The sequence below is a fragment of the Gouania willdenowi genome, chromosome 5 (assembly GCF_900634775.1).
Source record: "Gouania willdenowi chromosome 5, fGouWil2.1, whole genome shotgun sequence".
In the NCBI taxonomy this organism is placed as follows: Eukaryota; Metazoa; Chordata; class Actinopteri; order Blenniiformes; family Gobiesocidae; genus Gouania; species Gouania willdenowi.
In genome coordinates, this window is record NC_041048.1 from 15,730,476 (window position 1) to 15,742,622 (window position 12,147).

The 12,147-nt window shown below is 38.1% G+C and overlaps 1 protein-coding gene across 2 annotated transcripts; it reads right to left on the reverse strand.

Moving 5' to 3' along the window:
• Positions 1-750: 750 nt before the first annotated feature.
• ddi2 (DNA-damage inducible protein 2) lies at positions 751-11,743 on the reverse strand. Of its 2 annotated transcripts, XM_028447675.1 has the most exons (10): positions 11,274-11,742; positions 8,781-8,910; positions 8,205-8,552; positions 7,984-8,110; positions 7,728-7,855; positions 6,384-6,512; positions 5,961-6,064; positions 5,672-5,864; positions 4,071-4,119; positions 3,022-3,114 (listed from the first exon to the last, which is right to left on the reverse strand). In XM_028447675.1, the coding sequence occupies exons 1-9, from the start codon at positions 11,409-11,411 to the stop codon at positions 4,109-4,111; spliced, it is 1,308 nt and encodes a 435-aa protein (XP_028303476.1). In that variant the 5' UTR covers positions 11,412-11,742; the 3' UTR covers positions 3,022-3,114; positions 4,071-4,108. The 2 variants fall into 2 exon arrangements, with proteins under 2 accessions (XP_028303475.1, XP_028303476.1); XM_028447674.1 differs by lacking the exon at positions 4,071-4,119 and having other exon boundaries at positions 751-3,114; positions 11,274-11,743.
• Positions 11,744-12,147: the final 404 nt, after the last annotated feature.

The window sequence follows — 12,147 nt, forward strand, 5'->3', positions numbered from 1 at the left end:
TATGTGATCAAACTTCAAAATGAAATAATGGAAGTGTAAAATTATATTATAAAAAATAAACTGTTTATGTATTTTTCTCTTTAACATCCATAGGGAAATATTTATTAGAAAATGTTCATGGATGGCTCAAAATGTTGTGTGTGTATATATATATATATATATTAGGGGCAAAAAGATATATAAAACATCACAAGATGTATTGTCGAGGGTATGAGTGACATCATGGGGGTGGTGGTGGGAGTTAAGATAAAAAAAAAAAAAAATTAAAAAAAATCAGGTTATGTTTATTTTTCTTTTTTGTGTTCCCTACTGATTTGAAAAGTTCATACAAAGAGTAGTTATGTCCAGAGGTAAAGTCAAATAAAAGCATTGTGTGTGTTTTTTTAAAGGTATACAGGTAGTCCTGAATGTCGCTAAATGCTTGTTCATGTGAATCTTGTTGGGTTCTTTCTTTCTCACTATGGACTTTATATTTTGTTAAGCGCACAGGGATTACTTTGTTGTAATTTGCGCTATACAAATAAAGTTGAATTGAACTGTCTCATTGAGACAATGGGGTCTTATTTTAAAGAGACTCAAACACATTAAAGACAGTGAAAATGATATAACGGCTACAAACAATAACAAAAAAAAAATATCTGTGCACAAAATAAACTAAACAATCAACAGGGCTTCACTTTGTTTAAAGTGGAAAAAGCCAGAAAATTAAAAAAAAATGATTCATGAACAAAAGGTCGTGATTTACAACAATTGTACAAATACAAGTTTTATTTTTATTTTGTTCATTTAAAATTCAACACAAGAATAAAGTAAATAGTTGAATCTGCCTGAATGTGGATGGTGTACAGCTAAAAGAAAGTCATCAAAGTCCGCCATTGATGACGCAGACGTTATGACTGACCGATCCTAAAATATTACAAAATGCAGAGGAAAACTTTTCCGAGCGTGAACCATTTTCTCAAATAAACTGAATCCTCTCTGCAGAACAGTTTTGACGAAGTTGTCCAAACTGCAAAAAGCACATGCAGTACAAGATACTCTTCGTCATGACAACAAATGCAATCTTCAAGCACACTTCTTTTTTTTTTTTGACCACTGAGAGTGATGAATTTCAACTCTTCTGAAGAGTTTAGCTGTAAACATGACCAACCTTTTTAACTGCTGCAATTACTAAACCCAGATTTATCTTAGGACTCCCATTTTTTAAATAAAATGCAGAAAGACAAAGGGAAAAAGTCAGCACAGTGCAGTATGAGCAAACTGCAAAATGTTCATAGATGCAAAAAATGATCTCAATATGCAAGGCATCAGATAAATAGCTCCTTGTGATTATTTTGTTATTTGACAAAGTTGTTTTTGTCTTAAACAGGAGAGATTTTTTTTTTTTAAATTTCCTTAATATATTCAATTGTAATTTGAGCACTGAACAATATTTTAATCATTATAAAAGAAAAAAAAAATGGCATCTATGATACCAAATCTCTAAAAAAAAAAAAAAAAAAAACTTAACTAAAACAGGGATGGGCACCCAAACATCTGCATGCAAACAGACCTCCCATATCCATTACAACCAGTAAACATCAACTAGTTCATCTTGTTCTTGGATATTCTCTCAGAAAAACCATGAGAAAGCATTTCCCTGCGGCTTTGGCCAGTTTCCTGCTGCAACGGGAACAAGATTTGTGTATCAGTAACAAGATTACCAGCGGTATGGAGTTGGATGGCAGGGGAGACCCCCATGGTTCTCAGTCTAGGTGGGCACAGTGATACTACGGGCAAGCAGTGCCAGCAGAGCTAGTTCCACAACCCCCTGGGCTCGTTCTAGGGCCTCCGCAGCCTCCCTGGCAGAAAAGCCTGCAGCTTGGATTCTCTGGATGTGCTCTGCTGGAAACTGTCCAATAAAGGGATGAGGAGGAGGAGGACGAGCAGGGGGAGGAGCAACAGAGGAAGGCACAGGGGCGAGAGCAGGAGAAGAAGATGACGTATTGCGTGAAGCGTCGTCTGCGGAGCTCGTGGCCATCGGTTCCGTCTGAGTGTTTGTGTTGTGGACCGGTCCGTCTGAAGCTCCTCTCCCGTCTTGATCTTCTGGAGGCTCCCTGAGCTCGACGTCCACCGTCACTGGTTCCTCCAGCTCGGGCAGAGAATTGCTGACGTTACTATCTGTACTTTGCTCGCACCCGTCGGCCCACGTTTCCTCTGAGCTGACTGGACTCAGTGTTGGTACTCCTTCAGTCTCCACACTTTGGACCGCTTTATTGCCCCGATGCGAGTCAGATAAACAGCACGGAGTTGGTTCCTCATCAGATGCTGCGGTAAAGCTAAGTTTGGCATCATTTGGTTCTGCTATGATGGCGATGGCAGTGGAGGATGTGGGCTGAGAGTCTCCTGGTGGTGTTATGGAGCCTGACACTGTGTCCTGCCTGAGAGGATGTGAGGGGGAGCAGGAGCTGCTGCGGTTCTGGGACTGATCCTGGCTGTTGGAAACGAGAAGCTGATGGAGCTCCTTTAGGGCAGCTGCTAGCGATGGGATGCTGTCGGAGCTGGAGCAGTGATCTCCATCGAGCTGGTCGCTCGTAGAGGACGCCACGACGGGATCATCCATCTCCAGTGAGTCGGGCTGGTTAGGAGAATCAGCAGCTGCCTGCTCCATGGGTTGAATGGATGAAATGTCCTCAAGGCCAGCGTCTGTGGAGCTATTTACACCCTCATCTGATTGACAACCGGCCTCTGGGGATCCAAGCAGTAGGGTGTCCCCTGGATCCTGACATGACCCGGTAACATCTACAGGAAGGAGGACATCAGTAGAGGTTCCCTGCAGAGGAGGCACCTCAGAGATGCAATGAGGACCCTCAGGATCACGATGGGTGTGGTGAGGCGTCGTAGCTGCATCCGCTGCAGGAAAAGCAGGTGAAGGCATCTCTTCCATGCTGTGTTCTGACACTTCTGCCGGTTTCATGGTGCACGGGGCCGACTGAGAGCGATCCAAGTTTGGGTTGTGAGCTCGACCTGAAGAATGGCTTTGGGAAGGAGCGATGGGCGGGGACTTTTGGTCTAATGGTCGAGGGAAAACAAATGGTTTGGGCTGCGGTGAGGTAGTCTGTCCATCTGCAGTGTCTGTAGCAGGAGAAAAAGAACTAAAAATTACACAGAAGCAAACAAGTCTGCTACTTTAAACCAGGGCTGGGATCAATTAACATTTTTCAATTACCATTATCAATTATCCATGTTTAATTACAACTCAATTATGATTACGGTGATTGGCATCTTTTCCAATTACAATTAAATTGGAATTATTATTTCCCCCATGAAATTCAATTACAATTACATTCTCAATTACTAAAGTTCGAATTAAATTAATCACAATTATTGAGCCTGAAATAAACATAATTTAGCTTTCTGTCAGCATCTCTTATGATAACGAGTCAGTTTTGAACCATATCGTAAATCATCTAATTTGTTTGGCTTCCTAATCAATGAATATATTGGCATTAATATTTTTGATGCGGGCATCCGAGTCTTTTTTCTGTCAGTATAGCCCTAGATTTCTTTTTAAATGGTAAAATGATCCTGAAGAGAAGAGGTTGTGAAACAATGAAACACATTTTAATAATTATGAACTATGTATGTGTAAGCCATAAAACTATAACGTGGTTCCCCAGTTTTGCATTTAATTATACTATTATATTAACTGCATTTGACAGTTTTTCAAAGAATTACAATCACAACGTTAAATATCTGAACTCAATTAGAATACAATATCAACATATTTTTTAAAAATACAATTATAATTACATCATAACTGTAATTAATTAACAATTACACGACTACAATAATAATTGACCCCAACCCCGCTTTAAACCAGACATTTTTTTTCCAGTTCCAAAAAAACCCAATACATTTTTAGTCACGCTAGTAACATTTACATGTATTCAAAAAAATACATTAATTATAAATAATAAGTACAATATCAATAAACTGAGCCAGCAGCAGAACAACAGCACTGAAAACAAAGAAGAAACTTAAATAGCAATGGACTTAGCACTGGCAATGGACTTGTGGATCTGCAGTACCTGGTAGAAAGGGCCCTCTCCAGCTGACTCCAAATGCATCAGTGCTGTCCTGCTCAGGGGTTAGGGCACACCACACCACACATCATGCAAAGGGATGGAGAAAGTTAGCAGTATCACACAGGGCATGCACTAGCCTATTGGCCTTTTCATTAGCACGTGGGTGAAAAGCCTATAAACCTAGGGCTGCACGATTATGGCCAAAAATATATAATTACGATTATCAATATTTTCATCACGATTATTCATCCTGTTTGGCAAAACGCCTGCATTTTTATTTAATTACTTTTCAACAAACATGATGTGAATAATTTAAAGTGCAAAAGAAAAGCTTTAAACAACTAAAGCGAAGGATTTGTAAATATTTGTAAATTTTGTTTCAGTGTTTTTTCAGGATCTTACACTGTTGTCTTCATCATTGTCTTGTACGTAGATTTCAGAGAAAAAATTCAAAATATTTAAAAAAAAAAAAAAAAAAGATATGCATCAGAGCCCGCAATTTAAATGTAGTCACTGACGATTAGGGCTGAACGATTAATTGCATTTGCAATATTGTTGCGATATAAAACGCAATTTTCTAATCGCAAAGGCTGCTTTTTTTGGGTTTTTTTTTGTCCTGTCTTGTACTGCCCTGTTAAGTTCAGAGTGTTTAAGAAGTGCAGTCCACATGTTTACACGTTTCATGAAACGTGAAGTCAGTTAGATATGTTGAAGAGGTAAAGCCACAGATTTGTTTGCTTTATTCTTGTAATCTGTGCTTTAACATTGAAATTTTATATTTATTTAAAGTTTAAATAAATCTGAAATTGTTTATTATGAAACAGATTGATTTATTGCTTGTGTTCACTGAAAAATACATGACAAGAGCCCCTTGGAAAAATAATCTCACATTAAATCGCAATATTGAGGAAAAAAATATTGCAATTTTTTTCCAAAATCGTTCAGCCCTACTGACAATCAGGTTGATTTAATTGTCGTGGCCAAAATTGTAATCACTATTAAAATTCAATGAAATGTGCAGCCTTACAATAACCTCGCCTCATCGGTGGAATATAAAACAAAAAAGGCATAACTAAATGAAACAACTGAAACTGAGCTGAGTTTAAAACCATATTTTCTAAACCATCCAGTGTTGTTGCTAAGCACAACCACAAGCAATTAAAAACCTGTTTTTCAGACAAGTTTTCTTTAACCATATTTGCAAGTCTATCATACATATTTACAGCAAATACGTCCACCACTGGCACTAGGAACGACCCATTATTAACACTATTAAAGGTAAGCATTGCTCAATATTTACCAAACAAAACTACAACTGCAGGCTGACAAAAAAATGTAAACACTCTTATTTCGCACAGTGATCACAATGTAAGTCAAGAAACTAACTAGTGTTACGTCATTGTATTTGTTTTTTTTAATTCTATATTTTGTTAAGTACATCTAATCAAACGGCTGAAATGATAAATGAAGTGACAAACCTTGAATGGCTGCATAAACACGACTGAACGTAAGAAGCTCACGACGGCTCATGCACGTGTTGATTGAAATGAGATGGAAAAAGCTCGGTGGGAAAATAAATGTGATCAAAATGGCTTCGTCCTTACCACTTTCCTGTATGGACCTCTGTAGAGCCTCGGCCAGTTCTCTGTCCGCCATCTCATCAGGACGGGCTTCCTCCCGGCCCTCTGCTCCGTACGCCAGCCGGGCGCATTCTGGCAGCTCCGCCTCAGACAGGAAGCGCGTTTCTGTGCCTGTCGTGCCTATGAGGAGCACGTTCTTCTTCAGGTCGATTGAGCACTGGGGACAGAAAGGAAAATGTATAACCTGATGATTCCTGTTAGTAGAGAGGATGGGAAGCTCGTGCAATTCAATAGTTCCCATTAAAAGTCCCACCTGATGCCTTTTCAACATATCCAGGCCAAGCAGCATGTCCATTGGCTGGTCCTCCAGGATGGAAAAAGAACAAGGGAGGAAGTCTCCTTCTATTTGAACCTGAGCTGAATGAGAGGACACAAAAACAATAATAATATACTAGAATGTTTTAAACATTGATGAAGTAAACTGAAATTGCTTTATTTTTCCCAAGTTACACATCTGACCATCTAATGTGCTGTTTAGCAACACAATCTAATAGATTCTTGTGAACAAGACTAATGCCGACTATGAATTTTTGCCCAAAAACATGCACAGAAAGCACAGTTTGACAATATTTGAGAGTACACATGAAACAATCACATCAATATTAATGACATTTGTGCAAAGATTGACCAAATCACAAGCTTTGGTTGAATATTTCACTTCCAAGGTGTTACCAACCTAAATGAACTCTGCCGATGATCTTCTGGGTGCCAACGCCTTTAGCGATGCCAGCCCAGCGTCGGTCCACCAGTCTCATAATGTTACACCGCTCTGCACACGCTTGGCTCATGATAGTCATCTGTGCTCCTAAAAAAATAAACAAACTGCTCTGTAAAAACCAAAAATGTCTTTGTTGTCTTTGACTGTCACCAGAGTTTTCACAGTAAGTCACCCGACTATCGTATTGTTCACACGCTACATACATGCACCAATACTGTATATATATATATATATATATATATATATATATAAAAAACACATTTTTAAGGCTAAGGCTGATGTACTTTCCTGGTTGTAACCATGTTCAGCAATTTTTTTTTTGGGGGGGGTGCGGTTTATAACTCTTATTATTCAGGTGGGTCTCATGCAAAACTGCTTCATATGTCTCTATTGCATCTAATGAGAGTTGATTAACAAAACACAAGAAGTGGCAATTATCTGAAACACAATTCAAAGGAAGACGAGGCAAAATGCACGTAAAAATGTAAGATGTGCAAGTAAAATTAAAACACATTTGATTATTAAAACAGCTACCACAATCATTTTTATTAGATTAGGTCATAATGTATAGCTCATAGATTAATCAAACTAACACTATTTACTCCAAAAAAAAAAAAAAAAAAGGGAAACTGGTCAAAATTGCACCATAAAGACTCAGTTTGTTGACAGTTTCACGCATTGCATTGTGGGATGTGGAGTCCCGTAGACCGATGCACAGAAGTGTTATTCCTTCATTCAGGACAGTGATTCGCCTGACAACATTCCTGCTCTAGTTCATTCCCGGTGTTCCCCATGTTATCAAAATAAAGTAAAAACACTTCTATGCACCAGTCTCTGCATTTTCCACATCCTGCAAAAATGTCAACAAACGTAGTGTTTACAGTAAAGAAGAAAACAAACTTTCAACCTTTTCCTTTCTTTTCAGAGTGACGTGTGATTCATTGATCTATAAGGCATACATGAGAATTTTATCTAATAAAAAATGATTTAGGGTAGCAGCTTTAAATGTAATTGTATTAACTGCTGGATAATTTCCAGTCATCATGGCTACAGCCACACGACACACCCCTTTAGTCCTTACAGAAGAGTTTAGCTTGCAGCTGCAGGTAGAACAACTAGTCAAATCATTTGTCAATAGCAATCGTAAGTGTGGAAGCTTACGTTCCAACATTTTAAGCTGCACAGTATTCAGTTGATTATTGAAAGAGTGACAAACTTAACCACTGCATTTCACACCAACAAATACATCCTGATCCACAAAGTGTTGTAATATAGAAACTACCAGGATTTCATGTTTATTACCTGAATCCACAAACGCTTTCACAGGGTGGCCGTTGACTCTGCAGTTAATGTACAGCATAACCACCTGTCCAAAGCTTTCTGGGGCTTCTTCCATTGCAATTGTCATGTTTTCTTCTACATTGTGTTGCCTAGAAATCAAATTAAATCAAAAGTAAAACAAAGATTTTAGATGGGTTTTTACCTTTACCTAAACACAAATACCTGAAACGACAACACAAAGACACATGAAACTCGAAGTTTAAAAGTTTAGTAATACCGAATGTCTTCTTCAATTTTTGCTTGGGCATCCAAATCAAAAGGATCAGCAGTGAGGAGCCTGATTCTTTCCTGCTCCCTTTTGGCACGATCTTGCTGTTGTTCCAGCAGCACTTTGGTGAAACGCTCTAGAAATGCAACGTGAGACCAATACAAGTTATTTTTCAGAAGAAGAAAAAACAGATGGTGCTACATCCAGTAAACGACTCTGCTTTTGTTCACCTAGGTCTCCGCTGAGCAGGGCCTCGGCGAGTGGAGGATTCCTCTCTTTCAGGAGTGAAAGCTCATGTGGATTTGACAGCAGCATCTGCTGCAGCAAGGCAGGGTCATCCAGACCCTGAGGATTGGAGCCACGTAAGGCCGCTGGCGTGGAACTCTGAGGTGCACGCTGCTGCTGCTGCGGCTGCTGTAGCTGCGGCTGCGGTGGTGGTGGAGGTTGCTGCTGCTGCTGTTGCGGGGGTGGTGGTGGCTGCTGAGGAGCCTGCTGCTGTGGTCTGATGGCACCACGTTGACCACTGGATGAAGACGTACCCGGAACCGTGATAGAACGAAAGTCAATGTGGGGTAGACCTAAAACATAAATACATTTTAAAAAAAGATCAAACGACACAACTGTCAGTACTTTGCAAACTGTATCTTGACAGGGAAATCAAATGAAATGCAATCCATTGCTAGACAAGGAAACACAATAGACATGTTTCTTCTTTTACAAACACTTACTCATGTTCCTCATACCTGAGACGCCTTTTCTCGATGACTAATATGAAACACCTGTGAGGAAAGGCAGCTGAGAGTTACCTCGGAATGCAGACTGAGTAGGCGGAGGCCTTCGGTCGGCTTGCCGAAGAACCACAACATCTCCATCCTTGACACCATAGGTCGCCAAGGCACGGGTGGGGTCTTTTAAGGGCTGTTCCACATAAGTGATCTGGGTACAAAAACACAATCAATCACTTCTGATACAGTATTGTCACTTGATTTATTATGGATCTAAACATATGACTGTACCAGTTATATATCCTATTTATTCATTTTCCCTCATTTGTGTTCTTTTACAGTTTTATAAACATTTCTTTCACAATGCACATTAAAAATATGTGTTGTGAATGACAAATAATCAATTATAGTTTCCGGAATGCTGCATATCAATTAAAAACTGTTTGCTAGACTTTTAAAAGGCACTAAATATGAATTTTATGCACTTTTTGTTCTGTGTTTAATTTCAGTGTGTGTTAAAAACAGTAAAACTGAAACTAAACCAGTAAATAAAGTGATAAACTCTGCACTTTAGAGTGTTGTGACTCTGTGAGTTATTACTCTATCATTGTGTGATTTACTAGCAATATAAATGATTGTAAAATCAATGTATCATGAATATATGTGTCACATATCATATCACAAGGTACCCTGAGATTCCCACCCCTAGGGTAAATTAAGTAAATAGTTCATTCGAGCACTTGATTTACAATGCTGCCAGTCAACTAATCAGTGCAAAGACAAAGGTTGTAAAAGGAGTGAGACATACCCAGCAGTGTGCTATATAAATGAGCCATAATCCATAGTTCAGCCAATCCCAATTTTGGATCATTGGTCATTAAAGGCTTTATGTTGTTGATCACTGGATAATAGGTAATACACAATAAACCAGAAACAGGCAACTGGCAAAATTGTAAATCATGTAGTTGGAAGTAGGGCTGGACGATTTTGCCTACAAAAAAAATCTCCAATTATTTAAAGAAAAATTTGAGTTTCGATTCGATTTTCTATTTTCAATGCACTTAAAAATGACTGCACACATACTGTATTGTCAGAAGTACAACTTTAATGCTGTGATTGTCCTCAAGAGTTAAAATGCATAGAACAATCCCAAAATATAAAGTAAATGAGGCTCTGTCATTCAACTATTTCAAGCTTTAACCCAGGTTTAAGCAAACGTGCAACAGCAACTTCACAGTTGCTTAAATTTTCTGATTAAGAAATCAGATAACTACATATTTAATAACATATAACATTAAAATAAAAAAAATAAAAAAATAAACTCTTCCTTTTGCATCTCAGCATAGTGTAAATAAAAAATTAAACATGCCTGTGGCACACATATAGCTACTCAAAGGTTAAACAAATGTAAACAAAGAGGGTGCTGACTCACATCACGCTACGGTAACCCACAAGGACGGAATGAAAAAAACTCTGAAAAAACTGTGGTGAAAAAAAAAAAATATATATATATTTTTTTTTTTTTAAACTCTAAATTGCACAATAAAAATCGTTTTTATCTACAAATTTGATAAATCGATTAAATTTATTTTTTGCCCAGCCCTAGTTGGAAGTTATATGAAGCCCAACATAACACAGAAAACGACAGCAAAATGCACAAAATGTCAACAAAAAGTACACAAGCACTAAACACAAAGATTATTACAAAAAAAAAAACATATACAAAGCAACTTTAAAGACAAACAAAACGCCAACAAATTTGCACAAAATGACAGAAAAATACATAAAATTACAAGAATAACACAAAAAATGCTAAATGAAAAATATTATTGTCAACAACTACCCTCTAACACACAACAGTGTTAAAAACAAAAACACACATTTATAGGAATTCTTGAACGTTGATAAATTAAAAACAGATCAAATAAATTGGTGTTGAGTTGGTCTAAACCCATGCTGCACTAGTTAGCTTCGCTAGTTGTCATTTAGATATCCAGCGGTTTGTTTTGCACTAAGGTTACAGTGTGTGCTAATGTTTTAAACGATAAATACATGAGTGGACTAAATATGTCTGTTGTTGAACTAGTGAAGTTTCGCAACAGGCCAAACGTCAATGAAGGAAAAGCCCGATCATGCTAGCCAGTCCACGGTTAGCACTCCGAGCTGTTAGCGCCACACTGTAACAGATCTACTGGTGACCAGACTAACTCATGGCTTCGAATGTTTATAGGATCATTATTCTTACCTACAAATTCACCTGAGTTGACGCCATTTTGATCAATTAATATTAAAGGTTAAATACAAACCGCATAAGTATATATCGAGTATTAAATGTGTCGTGAAAAACATTGTTGAAATACACGCATGCTCAATTAATAGTTGCATCTAGCTATTAAGATTGGTAAGATATGCATTTCTAGACCCGAGATTGGAAATATTGTTACTCTACAGACGGATAAAATAACAATAATTCACACAGCAAGGCGGTGTTTAAGCTCCTCAGCACCAGAACAAGGTCACAGACTAGCTTGGAAACTAAATATTCCACTACACCACATTCGCCTTCACTCTTGCCTGTATTTCGCCCGCTGGTATTCCTGATTCCAGCTCACAAAGTGCTACAAAGTCTCTCAGCTCCAGCTCTGGTGAAACATCGAGGGCGAAGGTTGTTTCTGGGAGATCCCTCGGTGCGCAGAAAACGGTGACCAGCATCGCTTCTCCGGGACAGTATCCGTGAACTAGTCGGTGTAACAGAGTGCAGTCAGTGTGTTGTTTTAAAGGTAGTAACACGGAGTGAAACCACTACACTTTTGTAGTTTAAATCCAAAACGCAAAGGTTCCTTTCACCTGGCAAGGCAACGAAACCGAAAGTAACACTCCAGTGAAACACGTACTCTGTTATGGACTCGCCGGGTAAATGATATTTGATGGGACAGTTTCTGTTTAAACAACAGTACTCTAACTGAGACACATTACCATTACATTCAGCTTGCTTTACGGCATGTTGTAACGCAACGGGAAGAGTCGTCACGAGTTTCATCTTTGCCACTATCACACTCACTACCGCCACCCAGAGGACATGTTAAAAGTGACTCAAACCTGCACAATTCTCAAAAAACATTTAATGTATTACAATGAATATAGAATTCCACCCCATGTTTACCAATTTGTATCCCAAACAATGCATTAGCATAGCATTAAAATAAGCATGGTAAATATCTGTATCATACTTGTATTATTATTATTAATAATAATAATACAAATATGATACAGATATTTACCATATTATTATTAATAATAATAATAATAATAATAATAATAATAGGCTGTACCTGACTGGGAGTTTACTGTTTATAGGTGATAAGGGGGGGAGAGCAAGTTCACAAATAAAACCCACAAACAAACATGAATAAAGAAAATTCGGAAAATGGATTTAAAAAAAAAAAAA